The sequence below is a fragment of the Condylura cristata genome, unplaced genomic scaffold (genome assembly GCF_000260355.1).
Source record: "Condylura cristata isolate star-nosed mole 26May11 unplaced genomic scaffold, ConCri1.0 scaffold00006, whole genome shotgun sequence".
In the NCBI taxonomy this organism is placed as follows: domain Eukaryota; kingdom Metazoa; phylum Chordata; class Mammalia; order Eulipotyphla; family Talpidae; genus Condylura; species Condylura cristata.
Window position 1 is genome coordinate 37,506,385 of NW_004567107.1, and position 22,318 is coordinate 37,528,702.

Sequence of the window (22,318 nt, forward strand, 5' to 3'; positions counted from 1 at the left end):
AGACCAAGTGTCCTCTTGTCTGAATACTGCTCCCTACTGAAACATCCTTTGCCAGCTGTTCTCCCCAGTGAGCCTCCTTCATTCATCCACGTCATCATTTAGAGGAACACTTGATCTTATGGGTTTTCTTTTGTTTCTCCCTCTGCTTCTCCACCTTTCCAGATGATAGACATGATGTACTTTGTCATCATTATGCTGGTGGTGTTGATGAGTTTTGGGGTCGCCCGGCAAGCCATTCTCTTTCCCAATGAGGAGCCATCATGGAAACTGGCCAAGAACATCTTCTACATGCCTTACTGGATGATTTATGGGGAAGTGTTTGCAGACCAGATAGACCGTAAGCAAGTTTATGATTCTCATACACCAAAGTCAGGTATTTAACTTCAATTGGGTCATGTCTTTTCTGAGTTCATTTGTTTGTTCTCAATAAATGGCTCAAGATAGAGGACCGATTCTTAGTTTGCTATCTTGGAGGGGGAAAAAAGCAATTATAGAAAGTGAATACATAATTTTAGCAAAGTAGTCCTCAGGTGTTTCTACAGCTATGTCCTTTCTGTGACACGAGTCGACATCTGGTGTGCCAAATTTGATCAAGAAATGAACCATTTATAAAGACCTAAATTCTCTGAGGATTAGAAATCTCAGGGCCATGTATTGAATACTTCAATCTTAGGAATACGTTATGTCACTACTCCCCGGTCCTAACCCGGCCCCTAGCCTTTAAAAAATAAATTCCTTAGGTTGGACTTGAGAACAAATAAACAATTCTCAATTTCGCCATCAGAATTCAAGAGTGAGGGCAAACATCTGCATGGTGTTTTCCTTGCACTGGAAACTATTCTCTGGGTCCTTTTCCCACTGTCTTAAATTATGTGCTATTGAGACTCAAAAGAAGTGAGTATTCATTGCCTGGAAGTATGGAAAATGCCTTAGGTTATAAGCAGAGTGGCTGGCTGTAAATGCCAGAATACAAAAAATAGCATCTATAGCATGAAGTGATTCAGTGCGGGGAGGCAGAGCCAACAGGCCCCAATGTCTCACGCCCTAATAGAGGCCGAGTCTCTAGAATAAACACTCCTCTTGTGTGGAGTTCGAAGACAGTTGTATCCTAGAGTCTGTTCCAGCATTTTATTTGGACCAAATGTCAGAACACACAAGGTTTTGGGAAATGATGGGAAGAAAGCACCAGGAAGAAATATCCCAGGAGTGACTCTCTCATTTTCCCTGAGGTGTTTAGCTCTAGAAATATCATCCCTCCAACATTGTTGAATTAACATTTTTGAGACATTTTTCTGCTGACAGGCCAGCCATCTGGGCCCTTGACTGTGGACATGGATTAGGGTTACATAACCAGGTAGGCTAGCTTATTAAGAGCAGAAGCAGAAACTAGTCAGCGTCCCTCCGCCCACCCCCACCAATTCCAGGCAGGACTGAGTCCAGGAAAATCAGGACAAAGCACCAAAGACTGTGAGTCCTCCAGGCCTGTGAAGAACGTGTGTACTCTGGCGAGAACACACCAGTATGTCATTTTCCCTTCCATGATGAATTTTAAACAAATACCATTTCCTTCTCAATGAGTTATCTGAGGCAAGAAGGCGTTTTGGAACACCTAATTGGAACAAATATTCATTGCATGAGACTTGGCCAACTCACTGAGGAAGAATTTTCACTCCATGTCCAAGTTGTAATATCTTTGGTTGACAATGTGCAGCCTTCACCAAAGCTTCCCAGGGACTGGAGGAAACTCTTTTGGGGATCTGCCTTTCAAAATCCTCCTTTCAAAAATCTCCCTCAAGGCAAAACAACACTTAGAACATCCACCTGTGATCATCCTCCTAAGAGATGAAACGTACTTTTTTTTTCCCCAAGAAATTGCTTTCTTATTTACATTATGTTGCCTTTTCTCGTTTTCCTTTCTTCCCTCAAATGAGATGAAGTTCTCATGAGTGTTTTGATCATGCAACATTTTGGGGTGGTTGGAGGGAGATGTAGTTTTTTTATAAGTGGGATTCTGTCTGTCCCTCTACAAGTGGCCATTTATTGACGTTGTACTATGAACCCAGCCTAGTGCAACAAACACTGCCATCTGGCTGCTTAAGAGGACTTTTATTGTTACTCGAAAAGAAGGGCTGATTGTAGTTTAGAACTGAAAACCCCCCCAGCGATGGAAGAGAGTGTTTTGTGTGAGTGAAGTATGCAAATAGATTCCCACATTGTTAATTACCTCTGTGGTGCTCTACCTGTGCAAGTATCAATTTCTACCCTAAATTTGAATATGCAACTGACCCAGCCTTGGATGGATGAGACCTTCGAGACACCTTTTCTCTCCCACTCCCCGTCCTTCAGGATGGTCTGAAATGACTGCAGAGGCAGTCACTGTTCTAAGCTAAATCAGCCAGTTTTCTGTCTAAAGTGCTAAAGAGTATTTGTCCTTTCTCAAATGGGTACAGAAGGTTGCCCGCAAATCTGTCCTGCTATCTGATCAAGGTCATTCTATCCTCTGAATGATTTGATTTTCATGTTATGTCACTGGGTGGGTCCCACGGGGATCAGGTGACTCCCCCACCTGGTCGTTCAGAACTGCCCTCCCAGAAGGCCCCAGTACCATGCTGTTTGAGAAAGGTATAAATCGTCAACGCTGCCCTGCGGTGTCTTGCTCTTCCGTGCCGTGTGCAGACTGGTTGTGAAGCATGTGTTCAGGCTGATGGGATCTCATAGCCACCTGGACCCGCTTCCCTGCCCAGGGTCTACCAATGCCAACCTGTGGATGTTCCCTTTGGGGGCCTTTCCAAGCGCTGCTCATCCACAAACACGTTCTCAGAGTGACTCATTTGTAACATAATGCACGCGCTCCATATCCAACTCTCGTTTTTAATTGCAAAACTGCTGCGCCCATTTCATGTTTGGGGAAATACTCTCTTAATTGGGGTGGATGTCTGTGGCTGTATAGTGGGCCCCTAGGGGCCGGTTCTAAGGTCTGTCTCACACCTCAGAAGAGAGGACAGAGTTACTGCCCTCACTTCTGGGAGGCAATGTTACCAAACAATGGATTTTTTTATGTACATTCCGCTGCTTTTCCTTGTGCTTTGTCCCAATCCCAAAGACTAGTAATAAGACCAGAAAAACTAGAATGGGACATGTAAGGTTACTTTCCAAATGTGCTTTACTATCATCAAAGGAAAAGAATGGAATCATTGAAAAAATCACAAAATAACATACTTTTCACCTCCGAGTCAGACTAGACTAATACGAGTGACAGTCCAGCTTTAATCTATATTATCTGTAGAGGCTAAAATACTTATTCTAGTGTTGGGAGCAGAAGAGAGGTCAAGGACATAATTGGAAGCAGAGGAAAATGAAACTTGGAGAGGGACATCACACTTCACTGAACACCCTGATGAAGTGATCGACTTGAACTCGTTGCTGTTGTTGGTTGGTTTTTATTTTTTTGTTTTTCTGGTTTCAGTGTTGTTTAGTGTTGTTTTGTTTTCAAAGAGGCCCAGCACATCTCAGGTGCCTGTGATCCATGTGACACTGGTTCTCTAAGGCCCAGTGCACAGGCTGCCGGGAGATGGCTTGGAGGCAGGTTGCCAAACACGCGGCTACCAATGGTGACATCCGCCGGAGCGGCCTCATGTGGTGACCCGTGTGGTGTGAGAGCTGCTCAGAGTCCACAGAGGCCTGAGGGCAAAGCAGGCCCTCAGAACAGGAGAGCAGCAGGATCATTTTCCAGCATATTCATGCTAACTCTGGCATAAAGCTAAAATTAGATGGACTCTTTCCCGTTGAGAAACCTGGTTTCAGTTTTGATGCGCGAAATACCTGGTCATCCCTTTGCTGGCAGAGAAAATGGGGCATCTCAGCCTTCTTCAAGCCTCTGAATGAATGAGACTTCCCTTTATTTATAGGGCATGCTTGCCCTGCATGCCCTACACTCAGATTCCCCAGCTGAACCAGGGCAGCAGGGCAATGAATCCTCCTCTTCTTGTGGGCATTAAATAGGGACTAAATTTAGTCCCTCTTTCTGCCTCTCACAGTCTTTTTTTTTTTTTTTAAGATTTATTCATGCATACACAATTGGGGGACAGGCTAGGGGTGCAGGGGCGGTTAAGAGACAGAGTGGGGAGCAGAGTGGGGAGCAGAACAGAAACAGACAGAATGACGAAGTACACTGCTGAGGGGAGCAGCAGGCGGGTCAGGAGAGACCCACCATGTGGGTCACCTCCCTGGCCGGGAATCGAACCCATGCTGAGGCGGCTGCAGCTGGCTTGACAGTGCTGCACTTTAACCCATTGCACCTCGGGGGGGGGGGGGCTCTAAGAGTCTTTTTGCAAGGTTGGGTAGTCCTGTGAAAGCAGAATGTTCAAAACTTTCAATCATGATAACTCAGTATTACCGGGTCACTTCCACTCTTCCCAAATAGACTATCTAATCTACATAAAGCATGTGCCAAATATTTTTTTTCTCTTATTGCCTAGAGCTTGTCAATATGAAATTAAGAGGTAATCCAGACAGAGTGTGAGAGGTTTTGGTTTTGAGTGGGTTTTTCTCTGATTTCTTTGTTCATTTACATATTACAAAAGTTTTGCTACTAAAAAAAAAAATCCTCCTCTCTTGTGCCCATGGCATCTCTATGAAGTTGATGAGATTTAAAGTGCTGTTTCTGTCAAGAAAGAAGGAGCATGTATATGCACTTAAAGCTAAAACACTCTCCAGCATGACTTTTCTGCCTCAAAAGAATTTATTCCTCACTTCAGGTGTGGAAATTAGGATAGTCCAAGGCCAAACTGTGAAATACACCTGCTTATGGGGAAGCTTAGAACAGCACAAACTGGAGAAGATGGCTATTGTTCTGCATCTCAATATACACACACCAGTTCTGGAAACTCAGGGCCAGTGCATCTGTTTGGTATTCAGGACTGACCTTCTCTAATGAATTCTGAGCACACTAATGCCTAACAGCTAGAGCGTGGGGACTGTTGCCTGGCCAAAGAAAGTATTTTGGAAAAGAGAAACTTGAACCAGTGCCAACTTTTTGGAAAGGGGGTAACTGTTTTGCTGGGCTTTGTTTTGGCAAATTGCTCAGGAAACAAGCCAATGTGAAGCACCACCCCCATATTCTGCCCCTGAAAGTCAGTTTACATTCTACAGGATACCCACCCACCTTGTTTGCTAATGCAAACTGAAGCTTAGCAGACTTAGCAGAGCTATGTGCAGACCCTGCAGACTGACTTTTGTGATGATTCTATCTATTGCTCCACCCAACTTACTCTTTGCTCACAGGTTGGGCTCCATTTTAAGTTCATTCATTCTTCACTCAATGGATAGTTATTTGCTCCTACTATGAACTGGATAAGATGCATGGAACAGAGGTGTGGTCTTCAAGAAGCTTACAGTCCAAGAGAGGTAAACTGACATGGACAATATTCATATGTTGTGATGGAACCCCCCCCCCACACACACACACAAAATATTCATTTCTACCTGAGGTGGCTGAAACCTTGCAAAGAATTGAAAGTTTAAATTGAATCCTGAAATAGAAGCAGATATTCGCTAGGCAGATGGGAATAAAGGGGTGCAAACTAGAAGAATGGTATCCCAGACTCAGCTTCAGTGTGGGAATTTCCAGCCCCAGCAATTGGTTTAATATGGTTGATTGTCGGCTGTGAAGCAGGAGGCAGAAAGCAGGACAGATGGGTCTGAAGAGAAAGATAGGAGGTAGATTGTGGCTGACAGAGTCATAATCTCATATATATTTTAGTCAGAAATATCAAGCAAAATGCAGAGTCCATAAAAGAGGATGAAATAAAAGTGAGAGAACATTAACCATGTCATGGTTATTAGTATGGGCAGGATAGGTAGGAGGAGACTTGAGAAGGTCAAATTAGAAGGAGCCAGCTAGAAGTCAGATGCTACAGAAAGTGGTAATGGGGAATTGATGAAGATGTTGAATGGAGGAGCTGGACATCACTCCTAGGAGTCTGGCATAGTCTAAAGAGTACTAGCATTTACTGAAATAGAAAACCTGAGAGAAGAAATTAAGAGGAATTTGTTCAGTTGTTTTGAATTAAGTTTGAGGTTCCCATGAGAATTCCAGGAACACCGTAAAGAAAGCTTTTTTGTATCTAGAACTCTGAAGCTCAGAAAAAAGAGTTATGATAGACATACAGATTTGATAATAAAGAATTTAACTACAAGTAGTGGGAGTGGATGAGATGGCCAAGAAGAGCAGGTAAAGAGAGAAAAGAAGGCCAGAGTGGAGCACTGAGAATGGAGGCATGAATAGTATCAAATGCAAGAGAAGAGTTCAATTAGGTAAATATTTAGGAAAGTCCATTAAGTTAGACCTTTAGGAAGTCACTGATTACTGTGGCCAGAGAATTTTCATTTCTGTAGAAAGTGTAAAACCCAACTACAGTAGTTTAATCTTTTCTAGACCTGCCAATAACTCACCAAGCATTTATTAGGCAACATAGCACTGTATAGGTATGGAGGAAGGGAAGGCAAAAAGAAAATGACAATAAAGTGGAGCATTGAGAAGAAAAGTCACCACTCAGCAAAGTCTCTAACTACACAACAAAGAATTGCTTAGGGCAACCTTTTTGCTTAGTTAGGTTATATGTTTTCTTAGTCAAGACTCAGGAAACCAGAGAGAATAACAGGAAAGACATATAGTTGGCTTAATACAAGATTGATTGCTATGTTGATATGGAAGAAAGGGTCATAGGGTATTTGAGGATGTTCTCGGAGTTAGACATTTCGATGTCTAAGATAAAGAGACAAGATAGTAAGGATATGATATTACTAAGTACCTAGGAAAGAATGATGAAAGGACAAGAGTTCTCGCCTCAGCACCAAGGACACTGAGAACTAAGAATCCCGTTCACATCCTAGTCAGCTATTGTGACTAGAATGAAGAGGTAGAGCAATTTACAGTAATATAGTACAGGGGTAGCTATGAGAATTATTTCTAGGATATTCTGGAATTGAGGTCAAGCTGGGTCAAACCATCTTGCAGCTGGATTCTTTTGTAATATATAGATATTGCTCTATAATGTCTATATTGTAATATATATTGTTTGTAGTTATAGGCATTGAAGTTGTTCCTAATAATAGAGAGCAAGTGGTCAAGAAATCTTATGCCAGACTAACCTGAAACTCAAAGAAGAAAAGGGGTTTTGTACAAAAGTAAAAAACAGTGCTATAAGAGACAAAGAGTATTAATGAGAATGCAGACATTACTTCTGAGAACCACAATGGTGGATGCAGGAAGGTGTGTAATTTCCATTTGGAAAGGTCATAGGAAGGTGATGTCATCCTACATGTTGGATTTTATTTAAGACCAAAAAAAAGGGGGGGGAAGGGGGGGATTAAGTATATAAAAGTATGAGAAAGCAGAGGGGTTGGTGTTCAATGGTAAGGATGTTCCAAAAGGCTCAAGGAAAAGAGAGGAAAGGGAGAAGTAAGAGGGAAATTCTTTGGGCAGAAAGACCAGCATCATATGAGAACAGTAACACAGGGGAGAGCAGCTGATTGGAGCAGTTTGCAGGAGTAGAGGATGATAAGTAGGAGCAGTATGGTGGCATAACTTTTCCAGAGTTTTCAGGTAGAGGAAGAGATCAGGTAGTTAAGAGATCAGATGAGACTAATGATATCTAGATCTCACAGGCAGGCTAAAAGAGTCTTTGCTCGGGCTTCCAAGATCATGCTGGGGGAAAAATTGTTCTGATGCCCTAAAAGGATAGAATTAGAGACTTTATAGAGTGGTGAAGAAAAACCAGATTCTGAAGCGGAACATCCCCAGGTAGTTGAAGAATTCTGCATCTCAGAGGAGGCTCTGCTTTTCAAATTAGCAATAGCCTGTATTCTTTGTGACGTTGCTCAATGAGTTCTTTCTATCACCTTGGAATATTGTATTTTTTTCTTTCATGTTTGCTAGACTTGTTAATACCTTGCCTGTAATTAAATTGAGTGTTCGGCCCATCCTGGCTCTGTTGAGCTCCTGTGCAAGTCTGCCTTTGGTCCATTGTGGATCTGCATGTCTCCAAAGCCTGTGCTTTATCTACGCTGCCATGAAAACTCTAAACACGTCCTACATCATAATTAAAAACTTCCCAAAAAGTCATATTTGAAAAAGAAAAGTTAACTTTGTGTGAAGTGGTTGTACTATTTTCTCACCTACAGGGAGCAAATTTATCACTGAGAGGAAGGTATAAAAAGTGTGTACCCCTCTGAATAGAAGCAACTTTTTAAAGCAAATTTCCTTAAAAACTATGCTGGAACATGTCCTCTTTAACATGTGCAAAGGGGATCTAAAAATGGGATTCTGTAAGATTTTGAGAAGACTCTAAAGTCCCTGGCAGTGCTGAACACTAAGCCAACAGTGAGGAACTTCAGAAAGAGCTCATAGGTGTGCCAGCAGAAAAGCAGACAAGGATTACTATGTATATGACTAAGAAGAAATTAGCCTTTTTTAAGAAATAACAAAACTCCATGCTCCAGCTAGATGCAAGACAAAAGGTGGAAAGATAGAGATTGAATATTAGAAGCAACCGCATGTTTCATCCCAAATGAGATGAAACATCACCTAGAATAGCATGAAAAACAAAGCGGGAGGGACTCTCTACCTACTCCAAAGCTGGGGGTGTCTGTGCCTGGGACACCAAGCCTAACCCTGGTCACTGTCCCTCAGGAAAGAGAACTACATTGTGCTTCAGACGAGCAGCCAAACAGATCAAGAGAATGAATGAAAAGTTGCTATCTGAAGACAGATTGGGGTCTTCATCCCTGCAAGTGAAAGCGGCTCTGGCTGATGTCTACAGACTCCCAAAGTGAATCCCTCTGTGGATTAAGCTGAGCATGACTTGGGTCCCCACATTCCAGTTTACTTGAGCCAAGAATCCCTTGAAGTATCAAATGATAGACCAGCTTAAATACAATAAAAGACATTCTAAAAGGTGAAAATAGACTTTATGGGACTTACTCCACCCCCCATAGATGTTACAGGAGAAATAATATCATCTCAAAAAGAATTTTGAAATTTTTAACTTTTTAATTACAAAAAGGGGGACTCCAATAAAAAGTGGCTGCATTTTCTTTTGCCCCCAACCAAAATAACTTTCTTTTGAAGGAAAAGAATGAGGGAAAAGAAGATTCTTCTATACAATGGAGGACCCATATTATAGATGGGTTCATTAGATGTAACTTTGCTTAAAGGCCAAGTTTCCAAGGACCTATTGACGGCATAAAGTGGAACTTACTGTGTAAGGAAACCACACTGTGTGAGGTATAGGTAAGAGTCACACACCACAAATGCAGATGCTGCCAGAAAATCACATTTGTGCTGTCTTTAGCACCCAGCCCCCAAAGTTGGAGGGAAATGGCAATGGCAGGCTCACCCTCCTTAGCTACCCTCAGGGGGATTAAGGTTGGGCATGGAGGCAGGATGTCGTTTTTTGTGTTCTTTTTGTTGTTGTTGTTGTTGTTTTTAAAGATTTATTTATTTATGCATTCAGAACTGGGGTACAGGCCAGAGGTGCAGAGGCATTGAGAGGATTCACCAGAGACAGAATGGGGAGCAGAACAGGTTGACTGACGAGGTACACTGCTGAGGGGAGCAGCAGGCGGGTCAGGAGAGGTCTGCAGCGCCATGTGGGTCACCTCCCGGGGCAGGGATCGAACTCTTGCAGAAGTGGCTTTAGCTTCTTAGTGCTGCGCTTTAACCCACTGCACCACCAGGGAGGGCCCAGGTTGTGGTTTTTGAGTCCACATCATTTGCTGCCCAAATGTTGCCCATCATGCTGGTGAATCTGACCCTTCTATTCAGTAGACTCAGGAGGCCTCCCCACAGTTCCAGTCCTAGAGACCTTCTCCCCCTGGTACCTTGTGACCTCTGGCAGGCAGCCAGGAAAACTTGCAAAGTTCACAAGAGCTGGCATTCACCATCAAACACTGTCCCACGTATGTGTTCTCTCCTCTTGCCTCCTGTCCTGTTTCTGCCAACATATCTCGCTCTACTCCCCAAATCTTCCTTTCTGTTGCCCCTTCTCAACACCTAAAGGTCTTGAGAATGTGTAGCTGTGGACCATAAGTATAGTTCAACCCACAGGCTTTTTCTGGGCTCTGCTCCACAACTTCCTCTGCCCTAAAACAGAGTCAATACCTGCTTGAAGGACAGTTGGATAAAAAGGAGACTTTAGAATACGACCCCCTACCACACTGATTTTAACCATCTTATATGTGAAGGCAGGGTGTGAAAATAAAAATAAACATAGTGGTTCTATGTTTGTTAGACGTCATAGCCGAGTTTCAAAGAGAAGATTTATGTCAAGGATTTATAATAAGGATTTATTTACAATAAATCATCTCACAGTATTGATATAGGGATTTTTTTTTTTTTTAACTCTTGGGATGGTAATAGGTCTGGAAAATTCCTTCAGAATAGTCCTGTCCAAAAGGATCTTCTGTGCTGGCGGAACCAGTCTATAGAGCGACACAGACACCACAGCTTCTAGTCATCGAGAAGCCCATGTGCGCTGTTAGCATGAGTACAGCAGCTGCTGGTGCTTCTTGCCTGTTAGCCTCTAAACCACCCGAGCTCTTGTCCCATAAAACCATAAACAAGAAGTCATAGACAAGCCATCAGACAAGTGAGTGGAGAGACGCAAACCTTTATCCACAGAGTACAGAAAAGTCTACTTAGAGAAAAAAAGCACAGAAGCAAAGACTTCAAGGCAGCGATGCCAACAGGTGCAGAAGACGCCGAATGGGCCTGTGTCTGGGGGATTTAACCCTTTTTTTCTGTTCTAAAATGGCACCTCCTATTGTGTGCTGGACTCTTTCCCCTAGTGGTCATACTCCTCCTGGCAATGTATCCATTTTCCCATCTCTTATCTTCGAGTCAACCTTTACTTCCCCTGCCCAAGTTCTCCTAAAATTTAGTGTCCCCATTCACCTTAAATGTGAGCCTTAAAATGACGCCCCCACAAGCCCTCCTGGATTTCTGACCTGACTCTGGAGTAGGTTTGGTTAGCACCTTTTAGGTAATTTATTGTCCTCATCCCAGAGGCCTCTGTAACTGTCCCAAAGCCCCGGTCTGTACCATCCCTGAACTGCCTAATTAACCCTACGTTGGCCCACCAGTAGCCAGTGGCTTGAAATTTAGCCAGTAAAATGAGAACATTCATTTTTTATTTTATATCATTTTAATTAAATAGCTTCATGTGACTAGTGGCCAGTCCATTGGCCAGCTCAGCTCGAGGGTGTCAGGGTCCTCTAGGGTGCTGGCTCACAAGAGCAGGGCCACCGGCTGCGGCCTCAGCTTTTCAAACTGTGTGTGGTCCACAGGAGGGGTCAGACTGGTACAGAGAATGAAACACCTTCAAGTGTGGAACAGAAGGAGTGCAGGGCTATTAGCTACTGTACACATCAGAAAAAAAAAATTTATGACTATAGATGAGTGAATTAGAAAAGCTAAAATGCCTGGAATTTCAATCCCAACCAAGAAGTTAAGTTTATTAGAAAGGGATTTAAAATTTGGACTAAGTTAAATGTAGTGATCATGGATTCATGCTTCACCAGAGAGAGAACAATAAAATCAAAGGGGATCTTAGAGTTACTAACTTCCTCAAGTGATTGAATTTGTAGCCAAGAAGGGTTACAACTGATTATCACCACCACAGCATGAGTTCGATCCTGGCCAGGGAGCTGACCCACATGGTGCAGCAGACCTCTCTTGTCTCACCCACTGCTCCCCTCAGCAGTGGATTTCAGTCCATCTGCCTGTTCTGCTCCTCTCTCTGCCTCTCCCCTGCATTCCTGGCCTATACTTCAATTCTTCCACACACACAAAAATAAAAAATAAATATTAGGAAAAAAAAAAATAAAAGAGTGACAGCTGAGCTCAACAAATATCCAGTGAACAAGTCATGGTTTTAACCTATGTCCAAAGAGCCCTGCAGCTTCCCCTCCCCTGCCACCCTAGAAGGGGTTGCCAGGCACCCCGTCACTATGTCCAAAAGCACAATGTTCAGGCCAAACAAAACGAGGCAGATGGCTGACTTCTACTCAAAGCAGAGTACATCCCTTCTGATGATATGGCAAGATTTTAATTGATACATATTAATAGCAACCAAAAAAACAGAGATTAACTGGTTGCTGATAATGCCAGGAAGGCTCCTGTGTTGTTTTTCTCCGATATAAGAGTCCAGATAAGGCTCCTCAATATGGGAGGAAGATCAGGTGCTCAAGATCTTTCCCACAGTATCAACCAGTAGAGCAGATTGCTTCCTGCAACTAAATTTCAGACCATACCTGCCAAATGATGTTCAACTGTACTGTGTGGCTTTCAGCCAGAAGTCTGGTATCTAGAAATACCAGGGCTGAGGTTCAAGAGGCTAAGCTTCACAGAAGACCCCAATAATGTCCGGTCAGGTACAGAATTTTGAGTTCCCCTCTCAGTAGCCCATTCAATCCAAGTAGATGACATGCACTGGTATATTAGGGATAGAGGGGACTTGTTCGTAAACCTGGCATGGAGGTACATATGTTTCACTTTATACTGGACCTGTATGTTTTATGGATTCTTACATACATATGCTATATTTCACAATATATTACATATGCAATATATGCTATATTTCACAACATAATACAGAAGGGAATAAAGCAGACTCCCCATTGTCACATTTTATAGATTCTACTCTGAATGTCTGGATGAGTTCATTCAATAATAGCATCTACTGAGTAGTATGTGTCAGGCACATGCACTATGCTAGGAGCAGGGAATTATAAAGAGAGCTCAATTTTGAAAAAAAAAATTAATTAAGACAGACAAGTAAACAGTCATTGTAAATCAGCATGATCTGTAGTTCCATAGAAGTGATGAATAAGAATGTCACTCAAATGACAGCACCCATTTTTATCTGGAGGCAAGCAGGGAATATGGTAGCAAAAAGCCAAGAAAGGGCTATGTATGGTCAGAGAAGTTCTCCTACAGTTAATAGTTAAGTTGGACCACAAAGGGTAAGTTTAAGATCCTGGGAGAGCATTTTATACAAAGCCAGAGGGGTGACAGGGCCTGCCAGAGTGGACATATGGAGACAGCAGAGAGGTGACACTTCCTCCTGGGTCAGCCAATGAGCACCGATCCCCTGATGCGGCCTCCCAAGCCTCCTGCACCTCCCCTGGGCTCACATCTGGCATCATATTTTGTCTAGTGTACTATGCATTTTTGGAAGGGGTGGCCCAGGGCTGTCTCTCTCTTTCCCATTGTATTTGAGTGAGTGAATGGAGAAGGGCTTTGTATGGGATGCTAAGGAATTTGGATCCTTCCTTGTGGGAAATACACAGGTTGCCTTGTGTGGAGGTTTTTATCTAAGCCAAGGCTTTAGTTCATGGAATTTCTAGGTTGTGATTTTGTTGATTGCCAAGTGGGGAGACTGCAGCTGGAAAATATACCATCATGATACTCATTTCAGGGAAACCATTTAAGCAGTAGGAAAGTCCTTTTTTTTTTTCCCCAAAATGGCTAATAAAGAAGGAATAGCAAGCTTCAAAGAATCAAAACATCTCCCGAATAGGTTAAATCAATGGCTTCTTTTGCCCTTAGTGAGAAGTACTTGAATCTTTAATCTCAACCCCAAAATAGCTGAAATCAGCATTCAGGGGAGGAGAGTTAAAATGGGGGCAGGTAATGAAGCAGATGGCTCAGGCTGGGTGAGACGGACTTTGAGCACTTTGAGCAGCCAGAGGGCAGTGCCAGGCGACTACGTGCCTGGAGGACTGGAAAGGGGGGAGGGAGAGCGAGCCAAGAAAGAAAGGTAGTGGCAAAAAACACTTTGCCTACATTGCAATTTTGCCAAGGGCCCTGGCAGATGCCCGGCTCGCCTCCAGAAACCATTTTCTCTGCTGCCTGCAGTAAATTGCTGATACCCAAATTTAAATATCAGGATGACTTGAAGTTCTAAAAGCCTCAGACTCTCCTAGTTAGGCGACAAGCACGAGGCTTCCCAATTCCAGCTTTTCCAGTTTACTCAGGTTTCTCCACATCCACACCCTACCTCCTCTGTGCTGGGGAACTAATAGAGGTGCAAAGGAAAGGAAAAGAGAGAGGACAGGAGGTTAAGTGCATTCTGGTACTCACATCTTTTTCTTTAGCTCATCCTTTGTCTGTCTGCAGGCACATCAAAAATCCATTTCCCAAGAAACTTAAAGGTCTAAAAAGCCCCAGGGCAGTGAAGAGAAGCTAGGATCCTCCCAAAGGAATTTCCTGTGACCATAAACTAGTCTCTCCCACCTAGACCCACCTGGCTGATTATCTACCAGGAACAATTCGGCTCCAAACTCCTCACCCCCAGTTATCACAACTAGCACTTGCACGTGGTGGTAGAGACCAGGGGTGCGGCCTCGCACCCTACAATGCACAGGACAACCCTGCAAAGAATTATCCTACTCAAAGGATAATTACTCACTAGGATTAAAAACTCATTAGGTCTGAGTTTGAGAAAACCCATTCTATTTAAATCCAAACTCAACTTCTCATGGGTGCTTCCTAAGGCAAAGTGACACCAGGCATTGGCCATCAACATGTGCAGGGACCTGACAGGGCAGATGCAAGTCACTCCTGAGGGCTCACAAGCTGACACCGGGACAAAGGGCTTTGGGCCACCAAAAGAAGGGTCCAGGGGACTCCTGTTTACCATCCCTAGATTTCACAACACCTCTCATTGTTCTGCTCAGACCAAAGGCCAAGTTAGGATGCCATGTGGTGATGGTGTCAGAATGGCCAGTATGACAAACCACTTTTGGCAAACATTGACAGGACTGTCACCGGTTCTTGGACACCAGTTTTAGAATAAATCCAGCCACCATTGTGAGAAAGAAGGAAAAGCACCCAGAGCCTTCACCTGTCATTTCAAATTCACCAAATATTTTGCAGACCCAGAAGTCTAGCAAATTTCAACACTCCTTTCCCAAGTTTGTATCTGAGAGATGCCGGTGATTTATTTTTTAAGATTTTATTAATTTATGCATAGAAGAACTGGGGTACAGGCCAGAGGTATGGGGGGACTGAGAGGATTCACCAGAGACAGAGTATGGAGCAGAACAGGCAGATCAACAAAGTACACTGCTACGGGGATCAGCGGTCACGTCAGGAGAGGTCTGCCGCCCATGTGGGTCAGCTCCCTGGCCAAGGATCAAACTCAGGCCATTGCAGTGGTAGTACTGAGATTTAACCCCTAGGCCACCAGGGAGGTCCTGATTTTTTGTTTTTAATGGGAAGTTAACACCTAACAGAAAAAGTGTTTTGAGTGGCCTCAGAAATCTTGTGAAATTGTCCAATTCAATCAATCCAGCCCATCATCTGAGATAAAGCTGGAAGAAGAACACAGCCCCATACCAGACTCAATTGTTATAGTTACTGACTAACTTAACACCACTGAACCAAATTCAAAACCACTTTTAAACACTTGCTGGAGCCAGTGACTCTCTCTGAGCAGACCCCGGGGTCCTGTTTTACAATATCACAGTCCTGCAAGCAAAGGCATGAAGTCTGCGGCGTGCCCTTTTTAATATTCTGAACAAGGGCTTCAGAAGTGAAATGCCACTGTGAACTGAATGGTTACGGCTCTGTTACAGGAAAGCTAGTTGCTGACAAGTACTTCAAAGTCACTTATGCCACCTGAGGAACACAGTGTTCACCTACCGAAGGACTATTCATGGTGCATGAAGGTCTATTATTCAGCAAGTAATTGAATATACAAGGTGAGGGACACCTCTATCAAACAGGTCACGCACTAAAAGACTAGATTCTTTCTAGTGGGTTTAAGATTATACATCCTATCAGGAGTTTATATAAGATAACCAAGTGTCGAAAATGTCACTGCCTTTTGAAAAATGTGCGACAGTTGTACTTAAGCAGATTGCACTGACTATAAGGGTGCCTGAGTTCTTTATTAACTGTCAAGCGTGTTACATAGGCTGTGTCGTGAGTTCCATGGATTTCTTCTGACATTTCTAGTCAAAGGGAAGTCAATTAACATTTGTTGAGATCTTATTACCTTGCTGGCACCAGACTGGGCCCTTGTACGGCAGCTCATTTAGTACTCATTTTCTCTTGATGCACATGAAGAGCACACGTCACCCAGAGCCAATGGCACACAGCCAGGAATTGGCAGAGGCGAACTCAGGCCTGTGTAACCTCTAAGCCATGCTCACAAGTGAGGCCATGAATGGCTCCAACAATAGAGGCCCTTCTCTCCTGAATCTGGGAGCCATCAGCTTCTGGAAGAGTCTCCCCTCCTGTCGGAATAAGGTCATGTGCTAATTCTGAGTGACTGCAGAGGTGTGGGTCCTCGGAATTCCACAACCCGGGTCTTTCCTCTCCCTTCACTGCAGGTAAAACCACAGCCATGCACTGTTTTACTTAGCTACTCCTCACTGAGCTCTTCATCTAGCACTGGAGAGAAAGAGGTGCATAAGAGAGGCCTCATCTTCCCTTCATGAGAATTACATTCTTCAAGGGGCAGGAGGGAGACAGACAATGAAGAAACACGTAAATAGATGCCTTAGTATAGTGATAAGTTCTCTGGCAAATGAATTCAAGTCGTAGGCTAGGTAATCATTGGGGTGAGGAGCTGGAAGTTTAAATTTACAGTAGATGGTCAGGAAAGGCTTTGAAGAAATATGATGGAAATGAAATGTGAATGGCGGAAACACATATGGCAACAGCTGGAGAGAGTATATCCCAGAGAGAGAGGAAAACAAGGACAAAACTCATCGAGCTGTGTTCAACTAGGATCAGAACAACAGTGTGACTGGAATTTAAGATCAAAAGCAGCTCAAGTTGTTATATGTCAGGGTAGAATTCCTGGGTTAAAGCATGACTTAATTCTAAATTAGGGACTGGATTTAAGAACAGGATCCACAACTCTGCGGTCTACTTCTTTCAGAAGTAGCACATGACCATATTCTGACAGGAGAGGAGATTCTTCCAGAAGCTGATGGCTTCTCAGCTCAGGAAAGGAAGGGCCTCTACTGTTGGTGCCATCCCACAGCCTCACTGCAAGATTTCTGTGGCACTGGGGTGGGCCACCCATGTGCTCTCAGAAGCACCATCACAGATTAATTAGACACCTGACTCCCCAGAGGAGATCTACCTGTTTCCATGAATAAGTCAAAAGACTTCCATCAACAAAACTATTCCCATCCTAATAATGCAAAAAAGAATGCAGCATTTGTAAGTGAAACAGGGATCATAGAGGTATCAAAACATAATTGACAATAGGCAAGAAAAATGTTGGTTCTAAGACACCAGTGATATATCTGGATTAAACTTGGGAGCGAAGCCTTACACAAGTGTTGTGCTTTGGGGAATGATCATTATTCCCACAACAGTTCACATTTATGGAGCGTCTGGTGTGTGGAGAGAACTCAGCTAAGAATGGTTTGAGTTAGTGTGACAGGGACACACATAAGCACTGAATACTCTGAATCCCAGTTTGTTTGTTTGTTTTAACCTCTACTCTGGCCTTAGGCAAGTTAATGAATCTCTCTGTTCTTAGTATTCTTAACAAACTGAGGACAATAATGAGAGTGTGGTGTGCCTCCCTGCCAGGAACACTATTAAAAATAAGAGCAGATCTTCCCGAATGAATATAATAAGCCCAGAAATACAGGACTTCATGTATATTGAGTTTATGATAAAGCTAAAATCAGCATCAATGTCAGAATATGAGGTATTCAAAGGAAAACATTAATAAATAAAAGCCCTGATGATGTGCAACTATGCCAAATTAATAAAAGTGATACTCAAAGACTGAAGTTTGGGCAAGTAAAACACAATTTGTTAAAAGGCACACTACCATGGGCTACTCAGATCTAGGCTGCTATTAGTATTAAGAAGTAGGGTGAGTTGGGGTAGTTGTAGGGTTGAGTCCTATAAAGTCAAAGCTTCAAAAGTTGTTCCTTCTCCAGTTCTTTCCATTGGTAAAGCCAGTTCCATGAGGATGCAGAAACCTTGAGTCTTCTGAACAGGAGATGTCTTCCAGTCTTCTCTCTTCCATTCACTTCTTTAATGGAAATGATTAAGTCCATGGAAACAATTTAGCCAAACAGGTAGTCTCAAGTAGTGCTGGTCTCTCTCCTCACAGTATAATAGAACCAAGGTTCTATTGTTCTTGCTCATCATAAAGAACCAAAATTTTGTTTACCCTATTACATCTGTCATTCTGGACAGCCAACACAATTCTTCACCCACTCATTGGTTCAGCAAACATCTAGAACCTGCTTTGTTCCAAGGACTATGTCATGTGCTGGGGTTACAATGGGTAAAACCAGTGAAGATCCTGCCTCCTTGGGAATTATAACCTAGTGGAGGCATCAAAAAGCAAACACAGAACCAAGTAAATAAACAACCATAAATTCTATGATCAAGAAATGCAGGGTGTTAAGAGAGCTTCTAGGAAGTAGATAAAACAGGGGCTCAGGGAAAGGCTCTCTGCAGAAGTGACTTTTAAGTCAAGTTGTGCAGAATAAGGAGGAAAGCTTACAAGCAACAAGGAGCTCAAAGAGGGGAACAGTCTGTGACAATAACAGGGAGAAGACTTGGAAACATGACATGCGAGGGAGGAAGTAGCCTGACATAGAGCTGGAAGGGCAAGTGAGAGTCTATTTGTGCAGTCCTTTCAATTCCAGTGTAAAGAAGCAAGTTTTCCCTTACATTTAGTAGGAAATGTATGAAGGGCTTTATGTAGAAATTGAGTGGTGTAGTAGAGACAGGGATGAGGAAAGCCTGAATGTATTTGGAGGGGGTGGTGGAGTAGGGGTGTGATGTGAATTGCATGTTTTGATCAGATGTCAGCATCAACCTAAGGGTTACCAGTGGGTATTGTTGAAGGTTCAACAAATACCAGATCATGCAGCTCATGGTAAACTTGACTTCAGGCTAAGATTTGACCTCCTGTGTTGACTCTGTGGACATGAGCTAGCTTCTAGTCATGAGATGAAGGGACTGGATTTAATCGAGACCAGTGGTGTTCTTGATTGGAGAAGCATGACCCTATATTTTTGAAAATTTATCTTTAATTTTGAGAGATGCTTTTGCTTGCCTTCTCTGATTAGGGAGGCACCACTGGCATTAAGTAAGTGGAGTCCAGCAAAGGTAGGAATGTCCTACAATCAAGCGTTGTTCTCTGTCCACACAGCTTTCTAGTGTTCTTGCAGACATTCATGTAGGTGAAAAGCCTGGTTATAATTATGGAGCCTAACTCTATTTTACATTTAAAGACACAACATTTGGCATGTATTTAAAAAGCCGTGAATTTTTCCAGGAATGAAACCACTATGAAAATTGAGGGAGATGTTAATTTGTTTGTTTTGGAACTTTCCCAAGTGGTGTTTAGCCATATAGAAAAATCACTCCACCAATGACAATACTCCTCATTGTAGCTGAGTAGTCTTCTATTAATCCACGTTTGTGTCTGTCTCACTCTTGCAGACTCTCCACATAATCATAAGCATCTGGCAATGGCTTCTATCATAGACATTCCTGGTATATAGAAGTATTCTTTTATGATAAGTTGCTTCTCTTTTCTGTATCCTGCACATTAATATTTGAACATTATATGCATTTTCCCATGATTACATGTACGGCAAATTAAACCATCTGTGGACTTCATGTCAGAATAGTAAAAGAGATAGTAGATGATATCTACTATAAAAAGGAGTTGTTGGGGCTGATAACACTGAGAACAACTGAACAAGCCTGTTCTAAATGCTATGATTTTAGGAACCTATCTACTTGCTATTGGATGTACTGGTGGTGACTCCAGCATGAGGAAGACACTACATAAAATTTGTGCTTTGTTAAATAGCCTAAGGAGGTATCATAGTCAATGTCACCAGTGAGAAGTCATGTTGACATCATTCAGCCTCTGAAATAATAGAGTGAGAATGACATTTGACCTTTTGTGGTGTTCCTCCCCCCAAATCTATAGCTCTAGTCTAACCTTAAGGGGAAAAGTCAGACAAACTGAAATCAAGTGACATTCTACACAATGCCTGGCCAGTGCTCTCAACAGTCAAGGTCATGAAAAATAAGGAAGACAGGAACAGTCACAAAGGGAGGAGTTAAGGCAATGATAGCCAAATGCAATGCAACATCCTGGATGAGATGGAGGAAGTGAAAGAGAGCATCAGTGAAAAACTGATGACATGTTACCAAATCTGGAGTGCGGCTGATAGTCATGTACTGATGTGAATTTCTTACTTTTGAACAAATGCACAAAAGACTTACATTAGGGACACTGAAGCAAAATATTTAGTACTCCTCTGGATATCTTGCAACTTTTCTGTAAATCTAATAGTTTGCATAGATTTTTAAGCCTTTTCAAACGTAAGGAAACACATGGGGTCCCCTATTTCAATACAATTGAGGCATTTTTCTACAGATATAAGAAATTCATCACATGAAGACACAAGTGAAACAGGAAAAATATTCACAGGTGGCTCCCTGCACATGCAGGGATATGAAGAAAACAGAGACTACCTGGAAACACTCTGCCTGCTAACATAAAACATCACATCCTTAGTGAGTACACAAAAGCCAGAGACATGACAGGAATAGAGGGAATGGAGTAGGTGGGTCACCCAGGTGAACTGAGACCACGCTTTAAAGAAGCAAACAGGTACGACTGATAAGCTGACTGGCAAAGCAACAAGGGATTGAATAGGTTACTCTTGGGGAAAATCTGTGTCAAGTAATAACATGATGAGAGGGCAATGAAAATAATAATAGCAAATATGTAAGCAGTACTCTCTGCATCTGAGGCATGATACCACATGTTCCATGAATGCTTGCTTCATTTACTCCCTATACCAGTCCTCTTGGGATGATTGCCCCAATTTTTAACAAGCGAGGAGGCACAGTGAAGATCATGTACAACTTAGGTTGAACTCTATCAAGCAGGTTAAAACAGTTTATACAGATTGGCATAATAGGCAGCTTGCCTAAGGTACACTGATGTTTTAAAGGTTAGCTAAACTCTGAACCCTGGCAGCTGGTTCAGAAGCCTGCCTCAGAGCCTCCAGGCTAGAGGGATTCATAAATAATAAGCATTTGTTGAGTGCTCACCATGTACCAGACTCTGGCTAAAGCTTTACATGTATCAACTCATTTATCTTCCCAACAATACTCTTGAAATGTTAAAGAGACTAAGGCATGGAGAGCTTAATTGACCAACCAGAGGTTACACAGCTAATAAATACCAGAGCTGGGATTTGAACTGGGTTCACTGGTGCCAGAGCCCAGGTTCGGAGCTCTCTGCTGCTCATGTATTTATAGCTGTGGTTTGGCCGAATTTGCACTGAGACAAGTTTTTAACGGCAGTCTGATGATCCAGAGAGAAGCTTTTCCTGTCCAACTTCAGAACAGATGCAAAAGGCTTTACATTTGTTAGGACACACAGGAGGGGGAGATCATTTTTCTAGCCTGCTCAAAATGAATGACATTGCTATTTGGGGGAACAGAAAACTGACCTAAGAATCTCTTCCAAAATAAGCAAGGAAATTAATAAGAGAGAGAAAACAATGGAGCAAAAAGAGAGACAGAGAGTGAGAAAGATTATAAGACAGACTATAACAGGGGTTTCTAATAATTCTATCCTGGAGATACTGGAATCAAATATTTTATTTGTAGTTGGTTAGCTTCACACTACTCGTACATGATTCATTAGCCATTCAATGGACATTTGGTGCATGGATCTGCTCTTTATTCAGCATTAGTTGAACAGTCATGTCACTATGACCCAATATTTGATCTACTTAACTCACACCAGGACTTTCTTAGGCAAAGAGGAAAAAATAGCCAGATACTGCTTTCTTTCTTTTTTTGCCAGATACTGCTTTCTAACAAATTTACTTTCTAAAGCGTCTGAAGTGTCATTCAATAATATGATGGAAAACTTCACTAGTTTTAACTACCCTGTAAATTCAAATTAGCAAAAAAAGAAATTGAGCTATAGAAATTTTTAAAATAAAATTTCACTGTTTTTACATATGTACAATATGTTCAATTGGGCTAACTATGTGTTATTCAGTAAGGAGATCTAGTACACATAAAAAATTCTAGGATTGGGCCCTCCCTGGTGGCACAGCGGGTTAAAGCACAGCACAAAGAAGCTTCCTCATGAGTTCGATCCCAGCCTGCCGTGGAGGAGATCCACGTGCCGTGGCAGACCTCTCCTGACCCGCCCGCTGCTCCCCTCAGCAGTGTACTTCGTCAATCTGCCTGTTCTGTACTCCACTCTGTCTCTGGTGA

General features: G+C 42.6%; 1 protein-coding gene across 8 annotated transcripts in view; it reads left to right on the forward strand.

The window, feature by feature from the left end:
- TRPM3 (transient receptor potential cation channel, subfamily M, member 3) overlaps nt 1-22,318 on the forward strand; it is a 466,950-nt gene that overhangs the window by 408,863 nt on the left and 35,769 nt on the right. For all 8 annotated transcript variants that reach the window (XR_001145147.1, XM_004677587.1, XM_004677602.1 and 5 more), the window contains one exon: nt 163-337. Coding sequence is in view for 7 of the 8 variants with exons in the window: in XM_004677587.1 (XP_004677644.1) it covers nt 163-337 (175 nt within the window). In the remaining variant the exon portion in view is untranslated. The remainder of the gene's footprint in view (nt 1-162; nt 338-22,318) is intronic.